Source organism: Zophobas morio, unplaced genomic scaffold (assembly GCF_036711695.1).
Source record: "Zophobas morio isolate AGI-343-1 ecotype UQ-CSIRO unplaced genomic scaffold, CSIRO_AGI_Zmor_V1 ptg000673l, whole genome shotgun sequence".
NCBI classification, from domain to species: Eukaryota; Metazoa; Arthropoda; class Insecta; order Coleoptera; family Tenebrionidae; genus Zophobas; species Zophobas morio.
Window position 1 is genome coordinate 137412 of NW_026972776.1, and position 22058 is coordinate 159469.

A 22058-nucleotide genomic window follows, 5' to 3' on the forward strand; every position below is an offset into this window, starting at 1 on the left:
TGAGGCTGTCCATGTGTTGTTAGAGCTGAGTGGCGTTATGGCGAATTACGGCCACTTTTCACTAGCGGAAGTGCTCATCCACGGGGCTACCGCAATGATAGAGTCCGTTGAAGGGTTTTTCATTATTATTAATGAAAAAATAGTTTAATGAGTATAAGCAGCTTTTCTATAGGTGTAGTTTTTTTAAAAAAAAAAAAGTAATTTTTTAACACCACGTGCATCACTAGCCACGGGGCACCCTCTAACTCTTTCACTATTGCTTGCACTGATTCCCCCATCAATTCTGCAGCTCGGATTCCACTAAGCTTCTGAATTCACGAATTCGTCTGGCTACTATCTTTCTCAGCAGCGGCCAATATGATAGGGCCATCAGTGTCATTGAAGCTTTGTTACTGGTTATTTATATACCTGTATGACAGGCTGCTCATTAAACATGATTTGGTATTTTGAAGGCTAGTGTTCCCGCCCATTGTAGAGCGCATTTCGAGCTGCTGCTGCTGCTTTCAGAGGCTTTGATCAAGCATGATTGGCTGCGGGAGTCCCACGAAGTGTTGGGGCTTTTTCCGCGAAACAAACGGGTTTTCGTTGTTTCCCACAAACAACCATTTTTTATAAATGAAAGCAAAAAAAAAAACAGACGCTCGGGGGGCCATGTGGACACGTGCATTCTTATAAGAGCCTTCAGCAGACCCCGGAAGATGAGCCTGACGACGATTTTTATGAGACTTTTGAGTGTGCGAGGTTAATCACTACAATTTTTGAATTCCTTCAAAAATTACTGAATTATTAAAAAAAAAAGATACAACCGGAAGCTTGTTATTAAAGAAGAACTACAAAATGTTTCGCGTGATCTTTTGTTCAAGTTTTGGTGTCTCTGTGGGAAGTCGCTCTTGAAAAACAATGAATGTTTGAGAGGTATATAATAATAACAACTACAATAATTTTGGTTCTTTATTTACACTCATAATATTTATTGCTGTGATTTAATAATAGATCCAATATTTTATTATTCTTATATCATAATTCATTTTACTTATTAAATTTTACTATTGTAGTGATATCATTTATTTTTAATGAATATTTTTTAGTTATATAATAATGTATTGTTTATAGTAGAGCAAGCTTTAATTTTTTTAAGTAAGAAGTAATCAACAATAATTACAAGTAAAAAAGAATTTTGTTGTTTCAAGTATGTAACGAAAAGTAGAATAATAAGGAAAAAACAATTTTTTTTGCTTTTGGACTGCATTATATAATTTAGTGTCACTCATTAAAATAAGTAACTTTTATTTATTCTTTTAAAAAGGATATTTTTTATAATAATATTGGTCTCGTTTTAAAATTTGTATCTTTTATTATTTTGTATTATAGTCTGAATTTTTTTACTTTCATTAAAACGAGTACAAGTTGTTAATAGAAGTTGAAACTTTAATGTAATAATAATAGTAGATTATATAAGGAAAGTGTCCACTAAAATAAAAATTATTATCATTATTATGTTAAAGTTAAAGAAGTCAGATAATAATAAACATTAAAAGTTTAATAATAAATTCAAATAGTAAAATGAAATTTCTTTTTATTAATTTCTACCTATAAACATGAAGTTTTCTTTAATATTCTTATCAATAATTTTTTTGTAACTTTTTTTATTGAAAAGTTTTTATTAAATATTTTGCATTATTTATATATTAAAGTTGACTATAAAGTTTAATAACAATAAAATAATAAAAGAAAAAATACTTTTTATTAATATTTTTCATTATTATTATTACTGTTTACCCTTTTCTATCAAAAACTGTTAATATTTGTAGTAGTTTTAGAAGTTTTTATAATAATCATTATTGAAATAAAGAATAGATTACAAATAATATAAAAGGTTATAAGTTTTTTTAGGGATCTGTTACAGTGATGTTTTTGTTATTATAAGCATATATATATATTGAAAAACTTTTCAAATTTTTTACAGTTCACTATTTTTATAGCTTGAAAAAAAATTAAACAATTCGAAAAAATATATTTTTATTTATATTAGTATGAAGACATTAATATGTTTACGAACACTATAAACAAAAGTGCTTTTATTGTCTCATGCAGAAGACCTTTTTTTGTTGTGCTCAATAATTTTTTTATCCCGTTAAATTTTTTGATCCTTTTTATTTACTTTCTTATATGAAAACTATTTTTTTTCCCATTTTTTGTTTATTTTATTGGTGTTTCTTATTTTTTTATATACTTTAAGCTTTTGATGCTTATAATGAAGCTCTTGCTTTTTGCAGTAAAGAAAACTTAAGCCAAAGCGGACAAGTTTTTTATAAAAAAGTATTTTTTAATTATAATAAGAAAACTTTAGTAGTACCAATGAAAATATTGAAATATTTAATCCTTTTTTATATCAAATTTTATATTTTTTATATTCATAATGTTTTACTTTTTATTTTTTATTTTGAAAAATTAGAAAAATTTAGAGATTTTTTTAACATCAAAATAATTTTTGTTTTTTTTTCAAAATTTTTTCCTAATATAATTTTATAAAATTAATCAAAATATGGAATATCTTTGTAAAAACAAACTTTTAATAACTTTAAAATAACTAATTAAAAAATAAAAAAGTTTTTTAATAATTTTTATATCAAAATTATCGACCGTTTATCTCGGCCGAGTCGACTCATACCTAAAGCGACCCCTCTGTTCCGTAGTCGGGTCATGCAATAGTCACGTGGTTTTTTATAACCGAGTGAAACTCTTTTACATGTTTAAGTATAAAACATGTATATTATTATTAACGCGCTGTTTACTTATTTTGTTAAGGGGAAAGTTCTTCATGCGCTGCTCCAAACAAATTCTCGCTGCGTTATGCCTTTAGTGATACGTGAAGGAAAAGAAGAATGTAAAATAAAAAGTTTTTCGGAGGTTTAGTATAATTATTATTTTTTAACTTTTTTTTTATAAACGTATTTACTTTTTATTTTGTATTTTTTCTATATATATCAACTCTTATTTACTTATCAATACATTTATTTATTTTTCTAAAATTTATTCATTTTTTGCTTTTTATGTATATAATTTTTTTTTCGCTATTAATAATAATCAATAATAAATGATATCATCGAAAATTTTAATTTTTAAATAAAATATAGTAATGTAGTATTTATGAATAATAAAGAAACTTTTAATATACGTTTACGCTATTAAAAAGTTTTTTTCATTGTTTCAATAATAACTTAAATTTACATTTTATTTTATTAAACTACTTTAGTTGTATTTCATTCAAAAGTATGAGCATTTTTTTATTAAAAGAAAGATATGATAGTGTAGTAAATAATGAATATATAAACATATATTTTTATTCTAATAATTTTTTTATTATTATTTTATAATTCCCTTACCCTTATTTTTTAATTACTAGGATGATGTAGTAATGAATAAATGAAATAATTTATTATATATGTTTATTCTATTAACATTTCTTTTTCATTATTATTATAAATTTTATAAATTTATATTTTAATAAAAAGTCTTAAGCAGTTTTAGTAAAACATACTCCCTCACTTTTTTTTCATTATTTTTCTAAATTTCTTGAAGTTTATATCTATTTTTTACTACAGCTTTCACTCCGCTGCGTCGCTTTATATAAAAATGCGCAGTCTTGCTTTAGAGCTGTCGGTGATGACTACAAAGTTTCAATAGTCTTTCACAATATCGCATTGCTTCTTCTGGTTCGTTTATTATTTTTTATGACCATAATTCGTACGAGTAGTGATATAATCACTGTAGTTATTATTATAACTATTTATCATTAATATTATATAGTTATTACTGCTATTACTTCTATTACCATTGCTATTTGTTTATGCTAGGATCAGTGCTTTGCTCCAGTGTGTCTTTCATGCTATCCAAAAGAGGACTTTGTTACTTCTGAAATTTTGGAACAAGTTTTTTTTTACATCGCTTTTTTAATGTTTACTATTGGTTTAAATATATAAATATTAACCAATCATATGTCTTAATGAATTTTATAAACGTTAAATTTATAAAAATATCACCATAATACAAAAACTACTTTTTGTTTATTTTCTGTTATTCTTATAGTTATATTAAAAAATTCCTAAACTATATTGTATTTAATTATAAAAATGTAGTTGCTCTTCTTTAACATATTCAAAGTAACTTTTTATTATTTTTTATACTCCTGTAGTAATTTTATATCTAAATATCATTATAAACTACAAAAAAAAGTTATGCATTATTTTTTTAAATACTTTTATTTTATTTTATTCTATTTCAAGTTTTTATTTTGATAAAATATTTATTTAGTGATAAAAAAACAATGACGCACTTATTTGTTACTATTTTACAAACCAAAAAATATAGAGCATTCAACTTATTAATATAATTTAAAAAAGTTTACTTTTTATTACAGTTTTCTACGTAAGTTGTTCTTATTTTTATAAATCACGATAAATAGCAAACTTTTCGTTGTTAACTTTAATGTGATTGTATTTTTCTATAGTATTCTTTATTATTATTATTGTGCTTCTATAACAGATAGAGTTTTGCGCGCAGAAAGCGTTGGGGTTCGCGACTAACAATGTCTCTGTATTTTTTTTGATACATTGCTTTCTTAATTTGGCGGAAGTCAGGTTTTTTATTGTATTTCACTATGTATCGAACCTCTGTTATAATAACAAATAATAAAAAATAGTAAAAAAATTTAAAAATGATCGAAAGCTCCCCAATAAGAAGTTTTCGTTATAATATGAACTAATCGGGATATTCGCATAATTTCTTTATTTTAGTGTATTTTTTTAATGCTTTATATTGTTTAAAGCTTTTAAAAGTTATTTAGTTTCGTCCTGCTATTGAATAATAATTTTTTCAATTTTTTGTTCTTTTACTTTATTATTATAATAACTTTTACTGGTTTCATTCTTTATGAAGATATATCTTTACTTTTATTTATTAATGTTATAAAAGTATATTCATTAGCACATTATTTTTTTTTGCTTTTACTAATTATTACTATAAATAAAATCACGCTTAAACATCACCTTTATTATGTATTTAGATTTTGCTGCTTTATTATCACCAATTCTTTTGCGTATATTCATTACATTATGATATTTTTATTGGATAATATTTGCCAATGACCCCTTTTTTATATGTTTAGGCTTTTACTGGGCGATGAAAGTTTGTCTCGCCAATTTTTCGACTCGGCTCGGTTTATTTATTTTTTGATAATTTTTATTACGTTTTCTTTTACATGTTATTTATGAATATATTATTAATTATAGGTGTATTTACTTTTTATTTATATAAATGTTTCCATTCTTAATTATACGTTATTAATATTTTTTATTTAATCTGTTTTTTATTTTTAGTTTTGTACGTTATAAACAAGAATTATATAACTATATCAATAATTATTGGCATCTTTAAATTATATAAATATTTTTTTTCTTTATTATTTAAATACTATATTTTATCTTTTTTATTAAATAAATTGTATCCTATTACTTTATTTGGCGCTAGTTTTTTGTATATGGATCTTTTTGGCACCGGAGATGGTCTTATTTTTTCTTTATACTCGCACTCGGTAAACTTTTTGAAAAAGGTGCTCATAATAATAATAATTTATAATTATAAAAGTTGTGTAACTCAATATTATTTTGAATTCATTATTTTATTTAGCTTTTTAAAATCTCTAAACGATTGGTTCGTTATTTATTCTGTTGCGATTCTGAAACTATCAATAAGAATTTGTACTTATTGGACTTATATTTGCGCGTCCAATCGCTAAGCGGCCTGGTTCATCGCTGTGATCCTTCCAGTGTCTTCCATCCAATCAGAACATCTGGTTTAAAAGTATTATTTTGAAGTTTAATGGAACAATAGAAATCGAGGATAATGTTTTTTTCTTTAATAACATCGTAGCATAATATTAAAGCATTCTTAATGTTTACTACATTACTATATTTTTATAAACTGAACTCAATAAAACTTTCATTTTCTTAAGTTTATTTTTAATAAAATAAATGCATATCTTTTTTTTATAATTTATTATTTTTCTTAAAAATTTATTTTTTATTAGTTTTTTCTATTTTTATTATTACTATATATTATATAAGTTCTGGTTATAATTCTTTTTTTGAAGTTTACTTTTCATATGCAACTCATTATATTTTTAGAAAATATATGCATATATTCTAGTATTTTCTTAAATTGCAACTTCACTATTATATAATTATAAACTCGTTAAAATTTGGATTTTTATTTAGTCTTTTTTATAATATTTTTTCTTTTCCCGACGTTTTACTTTCTATTAATATATATATCAAATTTTTGTAATAGACTTTTCCGTTAGAAGAACAACATCTATTAAATACTTTTTCAGAATTTACGAGGTTTTCCTAATAAAAAACCTCGCTTACTATTTTCTTTAAAAAAATTGTATAGCGAGGATGTAGCCAATAGGCACTTTGCTAAAATATCCACCATCGACTACTATTCTCAACAAGTAGCATTCACTGAAAAAGTTGTATGCAACAGTCTCTATCGAATGAGCGCGAACTTGAAGCAGTTCCGGCAGGGTATAGCCGCCGTGAGCAATTTTTTTTCTTTGCATTGCTTTTGTTCGTTGATCGATCACTAGAAAGCTCTTACACAGGCTTTATACTTATTATACAAGTGTATGTAATAAAAGGTAATGGGCTGCTTCTTACTTATTTGTATCAGGTAGTTTGGATTTACTAACTTTGAAGGATAGAAACACACACGTTCTCAGAGAGGCCATGTGCAATATTCTTGGCTTTTTTTAATGCATCATTAATTTATTCCTGGTTAGTCTTTCAATGAGTTCCTTACGCGCACAAAATCGTAACGTAAACTCCTTTTTTGTTAATGAAAAGGTCCAATCACCATCCGAGGTATTGTGTTACTGCCGAATCATATTTTATCCAAGTTAATATGCTAAAAGACATTAATTTTTTTTTAGGAAACTCTTTTACTTTCGCCAATGAGAGCAAAGACATATAAGGAAATGACTAACGAACTCCCGTCCTTGAAGAGAGTATGTTACCTCCTTAGAATTGAGGAATATGTGCTGCTCTATTCCCCGCGCACCACCATGAAGCGTGCTGTTCGCGTGGGAGGAAGAGCTTTGCTTGAAATTAGGAAAGGCGCTGCCCGTACGCATTTGAAGTATATTTACTGCTTTATTTTTCATATGATACTTATTAGCGGGGATCAACATGTTCGTTAAGTTAATAAATGGCCATCAATCAGACTCTTCCTGCCTTCTAAAGATCTCTCCTTCCAGCACTTTTAATGACGTAAGTCACTTCTCTTTCGAGTCATAATTTTTTGTGTATAAAAAGAAAAGTTTTTGCTGAAAAGCTCACAGAAGCACTGAAAAGTGCTTTTGGCGGAAAGTCCACTAATGGGTGCCATCTTGCCTCTACGGATCTCGCTTTCGGTCATTGGATTTGCGTTAGCCCCTTATTTTTGCGCACTCGGAACACGTGACTCATTGCCGCACGGACTGCTCTAATACATTAGGAGTGCTTGCGGTCCGAACAAGAGCTAAAGTATTGGACCATTTCCGAAGGCGGAGAAATTTACAAAATAGTAGAGGATGGAAACCTCCCTGTGGCGGCTGTTTACGGAAAGCTGGCAGCTTTAAACACGACTCTAGTGGCTTATTATTCTTATCTTATTATATTTATAGTGAATATGCTTGTCATTAATTTTTTTAATATGAAAATCATTATTATTGGTCGGCAGATCGAACCACTCCCCATGCGGCTCACATCGCTTGACGCCCAATCAAAAAAAAACACCAACTTGAAAGTCCGTCAAACTACAGGCACCGAAGATTCAACTCGCTCAGAAGAGCTTGACCAATCATGTGCTTCGTGGCATTTGGCTACTGGTCGGTACCGACCGCATTACTTCACTGCTGGCGCGGAGAGAGTTTTTGAAAGTCTTTTGGTTGGAGGTTTTATATAACAAGTTTTCTGGCCAAACAGCAGTTAGACTCATTTTATTGGGGGCTGCAGGGCATGTGAGCAAGAAGAAAAAAGACTTGATATCTGTTCAATTTCAAGCTTGCAGGACCAATGAAAGCAGCAGCGACTTTAATAATAATGATGATTATAATATTTACAAAAATAATAATGAAAATATTTATAATAATAAAGATGATAATAATAATTATAATCATTGTAGTATTAATAATAATGAGCCCCCGAAGGATAGTCATACCAACCTCGACGAACTCCGATTCGTGTTTTCTGAGATTATTAATTGTTTTCCTGGCCCGCTTGCCCCTAGCAAAGCGCCGCCCGCCAACCGAGTTTGTTCATCTTTCCTTATTCGTATCGCCTCTTTCAGTTCTGAAGGTTCCTCTAGTCGCACCTTCGTTCTAAATCGGGATCCTACAGCGGCTCGCATCTCGGCTCCTTCTTCTCCAGTATCCTTTCACATTCTCTCAAGAAGCAAGACTTACTAGCTGCGCCGCCATATCTGCCGGACATCTCTGACTTGAGCGTATTTTTTTTTAATATGTGCTAGTGGATTGGTGGGTCACTCTATCCTTACAAGCCGCTGGTTATTATTGCAAGCCACGTGTTGCTGTGCATCCCTTGGGACCTTCTCCATCTTTATCGCCCCACCGACCACGTAGTTACCAGCTTTACGCTTTCTTCGCTTCTGACCCAACGGGACAGCAAGATTCTCCGCTCCACCGACTCCCTTATGGAGAAAAATAAAAAATGTTCTGTTAAAAGTTAATGCTTATTTGTTAACCTTCATGGTAATGTTATTATTCCTTATTATTAATGAAAAGGCCCAAAATTTTTTTCATTGTGCTGGAGCTCGTCTTCCTCTAATTCAGTACTTTTCCTTCCTTTTCAAATTTTTACATTTAAATAATGACAGTATTTAACAAGAGTTACTACCACAAACGAGATAAAAAGCGAGAGGCCCACTTTTTCCATCGTTTTATTAGCGACTTCACGTGTTAGTGCCCTTTTTTTATTATCTTCTAATTTCCTGGGCTCTAATTTCAACCGCCCAATTTCATTGGTTTCTAAAGATATCGATCCGAGGTCGGCTCGGTCTTCTCAGCTAATGAGCGAAGTAGCGCACGACCGGGTCTTCTCTTCTGGCGCCCCCTATGAGTTTTTAGTGCGCCACGGAAAAAAGAAAAGCCGCTACAATTCGTACAAAAAGAATTTTTATGTGCAGAAGTACATCCACTTTGTCGACTGCGCGGGAAGTTCAGGTAGTGCTAATATTAATAAACGCTAAGGAAATTTTGTAAGCAGTAGCTCCCTACACCCACCAGCTGTCCGCCATGGCCACGTGTTGGATGAAATGAGGCAGCACATGGAAGGCTTTCAACACGCAGTCTTACTGCTGGCCTATGCGGAGGCGCTTGATCTTAACACCTGGGCAGCCGACCTTGCATCTGCCTCTGAGGGCTTGGCGACTGGATATCCCGGGCTCTCTTTCACATGCTTATTTATTCCGCAATACTACGCTAAGAAGTCGTTCCGATGCATTATGAAGAAGCTTCAGTATTTCCATTCCCTTAAAGAAACGACCGCCAACGACAATTCTTTCGTGCTGCCTTTTTTGTTTGCCGCTGTTCAAGAGGTTGATCTCCTTTTTTTCACTGTATTTCGTGAGGAAGACATACGATTGGTTAAAAATTATAAGTAATATATAATTTTTACAGCTCCGCAGTTATATGGGTGTGCCTGTAGTAATGCTTCACCCCTGCTATCTTTGAAAGTAATGAATTCACTAAATGTATTGCTGTATGGTTGACTAAAGTATTGTATCAATAAAGTCATACTCTTTTTCTCTACTTCAATCGGTATTTTGGTACTAATTAGGATAATTGGCCGAAGTTAGTCATATATAGAAGCAAGGAAATGCATTAACCAATTACATGAGCTTGTCATGCATGCATCATTAAAAATAGCGAATGCTTTAACAAGTCCGTTATAATATTTACTTGGCGTTAGTGAATTTCGGAAAAATGAACTGAAGTAATAATTAACGATTTTAATGGTCGTATAATTATTTAATGGTTCACAAAAAAATAGTTAAAAGTTAAGAGCCTTAAAGAAAAGTTTTCGAATAAACTAATTATTATAGATGTCTAAAAATTTAATCAAAAAATTTTGTTCTACTTCGTGACTGGGAGAAGCTGGAGTGTACTTTAAGTTTCCGGGTTTCTCTTTTAAATGTTAAGCACATCTTAATCTAATCTATATTTTTTAATTTCAAATATGTAGTAGCTGTATATTAAATTATAAAACACAAGAGCTAATTATATTATATGGAAATTTACTTAAATATTAATAAAAGTTAATTTGTTAAAAAGTTCCTTCAAATTTTTTTTAAGAAAAGTGAATTGCCTGCCATGACTCCGACTTAAAGAGCCAATAACAATTGTGTGTCCGGCAGTTGAGTATTAGTACAACCAATAAAAAGTTAGTGTACTTGAAGTTGCGCAGAACTCGAATGCCAGATTAAGTAGCCCTACAAAATTCTCAGTAAATTTTTTTGTAACAGTGCCGACTAAATTTATGAACACTTTAAGCTTCACCATACCTGCTTTAGTTAAATTTTAAAAGCTATGTCTGATTACATTATATAATATAAATTTTTTTCTACATAAGTAACGAAAAGGGCAATATTGTATCATAATTGCTTTTATTTAAGTATTCGTTATAATTTACAAAGATTTATTAATTTAAGTCAATCTAGCAATCCGATGTGACACTTTTCAATAAATAGCTGAAACTTTTCAGAATCACTTCCAGTAAAAATTTCAAGTGCCTTCAGTCCTTTAAAAGGCTTTATAAAAAAAAATTATGAAAAATTATTGTAGGCGACTCAACTTAAACCAAATAAAAAAGAACGAAAATTATTATATCCAAAAGAAAATTTAGTTAATAAGAAATAAGAAATTTATAATCATAAATATTGTTCTTCAATAGTGCCATAAAGCCTTTAGCCTTTAATAGTACACTAAACGAGTTAGACGAGAACTTTCTAAAATTCTTTATTAATCCCTATTGACCGTTTTATATCTAAAAAAAATTTAAAGTATGTAAGACCAATTCTAATAGCCTTCAAATAAAAAAATCTATATAAAATTAAAGAGAATCCTGCTAGCTAGAGGGTGAGTTGGCTAGATATTAAACAAGTCCACTATAAAGAAAGACGAGGATAAATAAAAATGGGCTTAAAATCAATTGTCCTATAAAAAGATAACATCAAAGAGACGGAATTCGGGAACTACAGAGACGCCCTGAAATGGAACGGAAGAAGAGTCCCCTGACAAATCAACTTCTACAAACAAAACGATTTCCTTATAAGCGAAGGTTCAAACAAAATTTACGATCATGTTATTAAGTTTAATATTGCAATCTGTATTCACATATATACCGAGAGTCTCGAAGGTCGTAGATGTTTTTTTACAAGGTCCGCAAAATTAAGAACCAAACTTTACTATGACCAATTTAGTATAGAGTTCTTAACTCGAAAATATATTTCTAACCTTAAGTTATATACAAGTATGAATAAAATAAAAAACCTTTTGCAGTAATCAGGTGCAGCTCAAGTTCATCCTTATTTATAGGCTTCAAAAGAGTGCCTAAGTTGTGTTGTTCCGCCAATAAAGTATTTAACTCCAATTTACGTAAAGCAGAAGTATTTTCAAAAGACCAACTCTTAAAAATTACGTAAAAAAAATTAAATAATTAGTGAAATAAGTTTTCATTTATTTAATAGCCACTTTAGTAGTTAATAACATGAAAGTACCAGAAGAACATGGTTTGTAAGCATTACCGAAAAAGAATATTGTAAGTCGTTTGTAAGAAAGAAGAAATGCTAGCCAAATAGACTTTAGTTTACGCCGAAATACTTCTGGTATTAAGTTCCATAATGGTCTCAATAGTATCATAAAAAAAGGGACGACAACACTCCAAGAAATGCAAAAAGTTCCCAAGCATATAAGGCATTTTCAAATTTTGCGACACCGTAAAAACTTTAAATATAATCAAAATTTTATTGGCTGACTTTGTAAAATAAATAAATTAATTACCTGAGAGTTCACCATTCACTAAACTACGACGCTATTAAATTTTGAGTAGACTTCCAGTAAATCGTTTTACAGTAATTGCCTTGTTCAGAGATTAGGCGTAGTGCATAAAATCGAAAGGTTGTGTCGTTTGTTGGAATTATTTTGACCACGAGGCGCACTAATAAAACATTTTTAAAATTAAGACATATAAAAGAAGCTTGCCTGCGCTAAAAGAAAGTGCGTATGTAAACTTATTTAAACATTACAAGTACGCAGTGTTTAAGTAAGAGTATATTATAGTATAAACAGTTCAGTTAATAACACAAGTAGTATTAATACACTTTTACATTTTATATAACTCAAGAATTAAATAAGCAATGGATTTTGCTAAAGTTGTTAGAGAATTAAGTCAATAACATGAATAGACTTAAAAAAAAAAATTTTTTTTTTGATTGAGGCTTAGTTTGGTTATATAGTTCGCCATAGTTTCCTGACAGCTAAGAGGTATTCTTTTTTAAACTGTGTATGTACTGCTGTGAGGGGTTGACCACTTAGAGGCATGCCAATTAGTGTTATAAAAGGGAGGGGGATGTGCACCTTCAATTTTCCATGGGGAGTTCGATAAAAGAAGCAAACTTACTACCCGAATGAACCAAAAAAAAATTCTCATCTCTGAAACACATAAAGGAATTTATTTAAAGTACATAACTATTCTATTTACTCGTGCGACAGGGGAGTTTCTGGAGGTGGAGGCGCAACGGTCCTAATTTTAAAGAAACGTTACTCACCAAGAGCTCTATTTTTTCGGCTTGGTAAGGTTTAGAAATTTTCGGAGGTGGATACAGAGCTCTGTTACAACGGGAACTTCGATGTAATTACCGCTTATAAAACACCTGATATGGTTATGCATAAAACTGATGTAGATAATAAGATTTTTGCGGATTCCCCCAGTATTTTAATAACTGGAGATTTAAACTGTAACAGCCCTTTGTGGTAAAGCAGGCGGGTGAACGCCAAGGGAAAGAGGTTTGCCGAAATAGCACGGAAAAGGTTTAAATTGTTATTGGCCCAAAAAACCCAACCCATCGCCCAGTATAAGGGGCTTGCGACATTTTATATATTAAGGTAACACAAAATATCTACGTACTTGTCACCGTCAATACACTATTTGAACTCTCTTCTGAGCATAACCCCATCCTCATAGAGATAGGAGAAAAGTCGGCCTCGAGTACTTGGATTAAGGTAACTAGTTGGCCAACATTTCGGGATCGCTACACAAAAGAATAGATGCCATGACGCCCACCGTTGGGAAAGCCTTTGCTTTAGACGTGGTTGTTGTGCAAATGGGAGCTATAAAGAGGCCTATAGTAGACCACTTTATTTAAGAACGCAAAAACCAGCAATGACCTACCAGACCATATCAGATAGTTGATTAAGAGAAGGCGAAAGTTAAGGGCAAGATATATGAACTCTTGTTTTCCAGGCGGTAAGAAAACTTTTTTTTCTACAACAAAATCAACACTCGAGTTAGGAAGAAATTAAAAGCTCAGTGATGGCGCAATGATTCGTTAGGGAAGTTGTGGCTTCCGCATCCTCGATTAATAGAGGAGATTAGGCAGTAATTGATTATAAATCACTCCTTTGGCAAGCCGTTGTTATAAATAAATAAAAAAAACCTTTTTTTGTTTATTTCAAGTGGTGCGTGTTGTGATCCTGAACACCTCAGCGGTTTTCAAATAGGTTATCATATAGTTTTTGTGTTACGACAAACCTATATTATATATCTTTGTTTCTCTATAATACATAGTTCTCGTAACTTAAAGCATGTAAAATCTATAATTTGATAACTTTTAAGATGTTTGAGCAGCACAACACGCACCATCTCAAATGAACAAACAGAAAAAGAAGTAAAAAAGGGCAGACGATGTACTTGCCACAACCTTTTGCTCACTAGCTAGTGTGTTTTCGATTGGGCCAACCCCTACATTACAACATATAGCTACTAGAATATAAAATATCTAAGTTTGCAAATTTCGTAACCTATCAATTTTTCTTAAAAAAGGTAGCAAGCTTTATTTACATGAATTCGGATCTCCTACTTTAAACCTCGATAAAATAGGCCAGTATAAGTTCTCATTTCACACATTACTGAGCCCCCGCTGTTTGTTGAAGAAATTCTTAACGAGATTCGCTCTTGAGCGTTAAAAAGCTATACAGAACTAGAACCTGAGATGATGTTTAAGTCTTTTTTTTCTCTTTTCACAGGATCCGGCTTACGTAATATGTCAATTTTTGGTTGCTGTTACCACACTTGTGACTTTTGTTTCAATATTATCAAAAAAAAATTAATTTCTGATCAGTATTTGGGTATATACCACTTTCCCTAAAGCACTTTTTAATACTTTTTCTATTTCCTTTAAACATGATATGACTTTCGGTAATGGTAATTTTTCATTTTCTATTGCTTCATGTGGTCTTTATGTCAGTGACTAATAAGATAATTATCTTCTTTTATGCATTTAGATATACACTTACTATTTTTGCTTTAAGAAACACTTTTTTTAATAAATTTTCTGTTATAACGTCTCAATTCAAGAAGTATAATCTATATTTTAATATAAAATTTGTTAACGAATTGCAGTTTTTGGTGCTCGAACTAGTTAACAACTTTGAGCACTCGAGCCATAACACATGTTTAAGCACATTATCTAGGTCCTTCGCGTCTGAAGAGGACTCTCAATTAGCATTCAACTATCACACAAAGTGTAACGACCCTAAAGGAAATTATTTCATTGAAGACGGAAGGGCGTTGTGCACTCAGGGTTAAGTGTAAATAATTAGTAAAATTATTTTTCATGACAGCATAGAACAGAAACAAAAGTATCTGAACTAAAAAAAGACCAAGACCAAGTAACCACAAAAACTAGTTGAAGAATAAGAATAAAATTAAGAACAAGAACAAGGAGAAGAACAGGCCAAGGGGCGAGATCCGACCAAAAAGGGAATAAACGAAACCCTAGCTTTCCCCCATAGCTGATCAAGTCCATATATATATGTGAGTAATGTAAAAAATAATTAAGCGGGCTAATCACGAGGGCAAAGGGCTTAGAATAGAAGAGTATAGTACCGAGTATCATACAAAGAGTGCGTCACGAGTGCGGTAGTGTTGTGCGCCTCTTCCTCGTAAGCGTTCTTGCTCTCCTCCAGTTAACGATGATTAGCGTGTCCAGCTATCCCTTAGTAAAGAGAAACGACATGGCTTTTTTTCATAGTGCATTCAGCTTCTCAGCCCTGTAGTTCGCGATGTAGAGTATCATTGCTAAAAAAAAGAAGTGCGTTTGCCAGAAAGCGCTGCAATTTGCTTTAGCGCACTCGCTAAAGTCATGGGTCTTAAGTCCAAACAGAAATTACGTATATCATGATTAACCTTCGCTTAAGGCGCGAGAAATAATGACCTTTAGTTACACAATAGAGAATATAGCGCCTGGATGGCTTGCCTTGACTTTTGACGCCACTTAATTCATGTGCAAACACTATAGCTTCACGTCACTTGAATTTCCATGCTGTGAAGATTTTCGCCGTTTCATTTGAAAACTCAGCTAAAAATATCTTAATGAATATAGCATTTAGCTTGTCCTTGTGACATGGTAAGGTTACTCCGAAGAAGAGTGTCACGTCGGTGGGAATCGAACCCCCGACCTTGAGTATACGCATCAACTCTCCTAACCGCTGCTACGACAACAACTCTCGATCCCGGTATGTTGGTGCCTTGTGCTTGGTCACAAAGCTGTTAACAGCTTGAAAGGAGCGCAGGTGACCCCAATATATTCTTTACTGCTTGTGGTGAAATGTTTTTTTAAGCATTCTCATCAACTTAATTTTACTTATTTTTAAATATATTTGAATGTATAATTGTGCATTTTTAATGACATTTTTTTGATTTTAAAGAAGTTAATAAAAATTTATGCCACTCTGTAAACTTTGAGGTCAAATGTATCACCTTGTTAGCCTGCTAAAGCTTTTTGATAAGATAAATTTTTTAAAATATTACTTCATTAGAACGTACTAAGCTATTGGTCTCTGGAATGATAAATGAACAGGTTTGTAACTTAGTTAATTATTAAACTTTGCTTCTTAAAAGCAAATTAATTTTTTTATTATTCGGCTCGGAAAAAAATTACAACACAGATAGAAGTTCAAATAAGACAACTAATTTAAACTTCCTTATTATTTGCTAATAACATTTTTCTTAATAGAGAATTTGAAAATACCTCGCAGGAAAATGAGATCCACAGGTCATACGACAGCCTTTAGAATATAAAAAAAAAACTGAAAGTAAATAAAATTTTAGTTTGTGGGTTTAATTTTTATTTACGAAAGGCTTCTTTATAAAAGTTAAAAGCCTTTAATACTCTATTATATGATACCTTTGACTTTTTTTGACTTTTTTTGATTTTACAGACTAGACAATTTCAGGAACTAATATATTATAAACAAAATGAGGGTAATATGTTAAATTATATTACAAAGAAATATAATATAGAGTTAGTTAAAATTAAGAAGAGCTGTATATTTTATTTAATTGCTCTCGAGTCGCCTGAGTGGCACAACACTCACCGCATAGCAAACTCTGACATCAACAACGACGACGAAAAAAGGAAATAGCGCGATGCTCACGACATCTCTTTACCCCTTATAGGTTGCTGTATGTTTATTACTTGTCTCCCAGGTTCAATTTGCAAGAGCAGGTCTATGAAAATTACCCTAAACGACAGGCTCGTTCTCTGAAACAATCTCTGGTAAATTTGAGTACCATGTTCTTAAGGATTAGGCAGGAACAACAAAATATAAAAACGTGGTAAATTTAGTTACCCGTTAACGTAAAACAAATCTATTTTAGTCCCCTGAGTTTTGCCCGTTAAAGGTCAAATGTTTAATTAGGGTTGTGCCCTCAATTACATAAACAAAAAATTGATGAGTCTTGCTATAAAATTTTTTTACAAGTTCATTGGCTAAAAAAATTAAGAAATTTGAACAGCGATATTTTAAACCTGTAAAATTATTTACAACCTACAGATAGGTTTTTATCACTAACGCTGAATTTAAATTAACCATTTAGAATTTTTTTTTAAAATACTCCGCACACTAGCAGTTGTAGAAGAAAATATTAATTATTAAGATTTAATCTTACACTTATAAAGTTTTATTATATATATCTGTTTGAAACCAGTATTAAAGTTATTAGGTTACCTTCGTGATACATTCTTTTTGCACAAACTATGTAATGATAAGTTGTTAATCACGTAAGTTTCTGTAAAACGCTTTAAAAAGTTAACAAACGCAATGTTAGATTACTTTAATTAGTCTTAACTAATTTTTATCATGGTCCATGACTGTTTGAAAATAAGTTGATGATATTATGTAGCAATACATCTACTTAAAAATTTGCTAACGCTACTTTTCTAAAATATGTCATAGATACATCACATAAAATCAGTTTTACTAAAAATTGTAATCATAGTGTAAAATACCTAATTACTGCTTACAATGCTTTAACTTCCTATGCTGCATTATGAATAATAAGGTAAGTTAATTCAAAATCTAAGTTGGACTCTTTAATCCCTTAACCCAAAAAGTCTAAAAAATATTGGCTAAGGGTTCTTAACTTTTTAACAGTGGTGGAGCTCAAAAGAAATCATTGCTTTTGTGCTAGTAAAAAAATAGAAAGAACCAAGAAGAGAGAAAGCACAGCTTGAAGACCTTAATTAAATCCGCAACATAGAAAATAGCATTTGTTTCCTCAGCATACCTTTTACTGCTTTCACGAAAATTTCTTTATTTTAATGAACGTCCTAATTGGTGAGTCAAAAAGGGTAAACTGAGTATCTCCTGCCCTATTAAGAGGTCCCCAATAGCCAAACAACGCTTAAGTTCGGTGCAATCTTTAACGGAACACTGGATTTTAGTTTAAGATTCAATATTCTTTCACAAATCAATTGAGCTGCAACAATAGTAAATGTTAACCTATTAAAATTTCTGTTTTATAAACATGATTTATCTTTTTTAGTGTACTATAATTTGGTTTTATATATTTTATCTCAAAAAAGAAAATTTAACTTTTAGCATCCCACTCTGTTATATATCTATTTGTAAAAAATAAAATTTACCGCAGTAAATTTATTTTCAATAAGAAACTTATTATGTGTTATATATTTTAATGTTTTTTAGGTTGTAAACGTACTAATTTTAATGTTCCACCGTTATGCAGTATTGGCTCTTGCTTGAAAGCTAGTATATTGTTTCTGACTAGTAGTTAAAAGTTTACTCCCAACAACTTTTGTTATGGGACCATTGTTAGTTCTGGTCGCATTTTGACTCGCATCACATGGATGCGTAACTCTACTGGATAAGACCTAATTGGAGGCTTAGAGCCCAAAAGATTTGTCTTCTAAATATGTGTGGCGCCATGTACATATTATATTCAAATATAGTAAAAAAGTTTACTATCAGATTTTTGTGTCTCACTTTTACCTTACTTCCTTCTTTGTATTAAAGACTGTCCAAGTTACAAATTTATTCATCTCAGTAATAGTGTTTTACAACAAAGAGGGAAAGCAGAAAGTGTAACGTGCATTAAGACCAATAAGTTTTCATCTCTCGGCTGTTAAATTGAAAAAATTAATTAGTAAGGGCGTTGTCTAATTAGTAAAATTGGTATAATAAGTAGGTACATATATATATTAACTCTAGTAAAACTTTGAACTCCACTCCGTTTTTTAACCTGAAAAATGTTTGCGTTCATCATTTGATTGTTCTAATCCTCAGACCAAATCCGCATTTCTACAAAGTAAATTGTTTATACTGATTTCATTAGAGCTTCACTTTATAATTCTTTGAACGCACTTGCATGTATAAAAATTTTTTCAGGTTGATTTAACTTTGAAACAATAACTTTTAGCTTAGCCTAACTGCGCATAACAGAAATAATATCTATTACCCCTATTTTCAAAAGGTTGTTGGACTTTAACAGTTTATAGCTTTTATGTGTACGCCTAGTGGTTCCTTTGCTAAAGGGATAAGATCGGTTAGTCTTTTAAACATGCAAATCGTAGAGTGAAAACAATGTACTAACAATTTAAAAAGTTTAAAAATAGTAGCTTGACAGGTTTTTTAAGTTTTTAGGATTTTTAATTTTTAATGTAGGAGGTTTTTTTAACCCGGTTTTCTAAAGATTATTAAATCTGGGGAATATTTTTGTAGATAAGCGCATATTTGATTTAAGAAACATCTATAATGAACGCTTTATATAACTTATTGGCGGTGAAGCTTTATCGTAACCGCAAAAAAAAAGTTGAGTTTTTTTGTATCAGAAACGGTGTAAAATTTTTGTTTTTGTCTCAATGTCACCTAATATGAAACTTTGTTTAATTAATGGGATGTGCTTTGTATAATTGTGATCTTTGAGCATGTACTTGTACTCTAACTGTAATATGAGGCTAATAGTCAGCGGCCTATCTATCTATTTCTACTCAGAAGCGCATTTGTTTACATTTCTCTAGCCAATTAAAAATGTTAGTGGTAAGTTAATTCAAATATTCAGCGTTTAAGCAGCCGGGAGCGTTCTATCTTATCCTATACAACAAATGTTAGTGAGTTGTATAAATATACAAAAGTGCGATACAGATTTCCTTACCTTTTCGCCTACTCTGCCCGTTCGCTTTACCGCTTTACGTGGGCCTTTAAAGTGAACCTAGCAGCGTTACCAGAGGCCGTGCTTGCATATAAACCTGCTTTCTTTGCAGTGCTTTTTTAATATCTTTTTAGTAAACTTAACCCTTTTAAAATACTTTAGTATTTGCAGCAAATGAAAGAAGCAAAAGTAAGTTTTTATTCAAACGAGAATGATGCTGGCCGTCAATCTGGAAAGCCTCTCCCCAACTTGAGCTTTAAAGACGGTTTTAAGGGCGAAAAAAATCTTTTATTAAGTTCTGGGCCCTTTCAGAGAGAAGGTGACCTTCAGGGTAATTTTACTTTGCTACTTTCTAATACCAATATGGCAGCAAGCAAAAACGAGATAAGAGTCAACCTCGATTGTAACACGAGCACGACTATTAGAAACTTTAAAACTTTTTACGATAACAGTAACGGAAATAGCAATGGAGCTGGGAGTCAGTATCACAACACTAATGAACTTGAAAAAAGATCAATATTAAAAATACTACAAGGACGTCCTAATAAAAGTTGGAAAGATCGCTTGAAGTTTATTTCTCAAAAGCCTGCAATTCAAACCGAAAAAGAGAGATGTGAATTTCCCGGTTGTACTAAAGTCTACTCTAGTAAGCATTCATGTCGCAGACATTTTAGGACCAAGCACGCGAAGGGACGGACTTTAGATGATCTACTTCCAGCAGAAGGAAGCGATCAACAGATTCAAAATACTTCAAGTGATAAGTTGCCCATCCCCCACTCTGGAAGTAAAGATTTTTCTATTCTGGATTCAATTTTGTTAAGACCTCAATTGCAAAAGCGAGCTCAGTCTCTAGAACCTACTAAGCGTCACAGCATAGATACTGTGCCTAGTGACTTACGTAAGTTTAGAGAAGAGTTACTTTACAAAGCAGGAAGACAGCATAATAATGTGAACATGGAATTCAATGCTAATAACAACCTTAATCAAAACGTTAATTTTGTAAAAAATAAGCGTAATAGTTTAGGATCCCTTCTTGAGGGGCCCGACCAGAACCTTTTGGTTGAGTCCAGAAGAATACCAGGCCTTAGTTTGAACGAAGAGGGGAGTGAAGGAAGTAATAAAGGTGTAATGCACGGGCCATGCCAACAATTGCAAAGTCAGACATCTCAAGTACTTGATCATGGGAATCTTCCAATTTCGAGTCAACCTTTAATTATAAATCCTTCAGATACCTGTGGAATTTTTAAACCTACGCAAACCTTAAGGCGGCGGCCGTTATCATTAACGGAGGCTTACCGGACTGAATCCTCCCCTTTTTTCTTGCATCCTGAGAATGGAATTTCCATTACTGATCTAAATCCTTCTATTTTACCTCCTGACTTTTATAATAATACTGATTTATTATCCAAGAGAAGTGGTAATTCTCCTATTGGTCGACCTAGTTATAATTCTGCTATTAACAGTAGTTATAATGCTGATTTAAATATTTATAATAATAACGATAACAAAAATGATTTTAAGTATAATGAAATTAGCGGTAACAACTATAATAGAAGTGCAGGCCTGGTTTTCGCTGGTTTGTGTAATATAAAAAGAAGGAACAGTGAGAGAGGTGATAGTAATAATAAAGGAGGAGTACTTAATTTAATAGGTAATATTAGTAGTTACGCAGCCAATGCTATAAACCCTAGTGACTATAAAAATAATAAAGATTTAACTTTTGGAACTAGAATTTGCACGTATGATAATAGCCAAATCAATAACGATTACAACAGAAACTGCGAGAATGAGCTTGCTTACGCCCAACGACTCAATGCAAGCGTGGATGGGTGTAACAAACCTTTTACAGAGTTCAAGCCTGAAAATATAGATAAAAACAGGAATTTAGTACTTGAAAACGAAAAATATACTGACTGGGGGAGCCTTTCTTCTACTCTCATGACGCCATCATTGGAATTTAGTATTGGTATAACGAATCCTTTTAACACTCAGCTACTCGGATCTACTAACCTCGGTTCGCGGGCAATCTTCCCTCTTTTAGAAGGAAACGGGCAATTACTAAGTATTGACGGCTACATTCCGCCAACTTTTAAGCAGGGGTGTATAAACCAAAGCTCAGTAGCTTTTGGAAGGCCTCTTGATCAATCTCTACAACCTTATAATCTTTGAGTTAATAAACTAATTTTTTACATAAACTTCTCCTTGAATTGTCCTTAAATATCGTGTTTTGCACGTTTACTACTTAATTTATTAACCCAATTTTTTAAAAAG

General features: G+C 31.6%; 3 protein-coding genes across 3 annotated transcripts; all 3 read left to right on the plus strand.

Moving 5' to 3' along the window:
- The first annotated feature begins 14 nt into the window (after positions 1-14).
- On the plus strand, positions 15-2916 carry LOC135121719 (uncharacterized). Its single transcript, XM_064046003.1, has 7 exons — positions 15-114; positions 290-395; positions 453-578; positions 638-741; positions 800-915; positions 2240-2319; positions 2809-2916. The coding sequence occupies exons 1-7, from the start codon at positions 38-40 to the stop codon at positions 2914-2916; spliced, it is 717 nt and encodes a 238-aa protein (XP_063902073.1). The 5' UTR covers positions 15-37.
- A 3598-nt stretch (positions 2917-6514) lies between these two features.
- Positions 6515-9825, plus strand: LOC135121720 (uncharacterized). The gene is made up of 16 exons (XM_064046005.1): positions 6515-6587; positions 6733-6790; positions 6842-6923; positions 6992-7184; positions 7237-7328; positions 7393-7485; positions 7555-7689; positions 7780-7993; positions 8055-8350; positions 8407-8544; positions 8599-8782; positions 8843-8889; positions 8946-9015; positions 9092-9280; positions 9344-9654; positions 9737-9825. The coding sequence occupies exons 1-16, from the start codon at positions 6557-6559 to the stop codon at positions 9788-9790; spliced, it is 2187 nt and encodes a 728-aa protein (XP_063902075.1). The 5' UTR covers positions 6515-6556; the 3' UTR covers positions 9791-9825.
- A 9987-nt stretch (positions 9826-19812) lies between these two features.
- On the plus strand, positions 19813-21956 carry LOC135121721 (probable serine/threonine-protein kinase ndrD). The gene is made up of 2 exons (XM_064046006.1): positions 19813-20106; positions 20158-21956. The coding sequence occupies exons 1-2, from the start codon at positions 19962-19964 to the stop codon at positions 21954-21956; spliced, it is 1944 nt and encodes a 647-aa protein (XP_063902076.1). The 5' UTR covers positions 19813-19961.
- Positions 21957-22058: the final 102 nt, after the last annotated feature.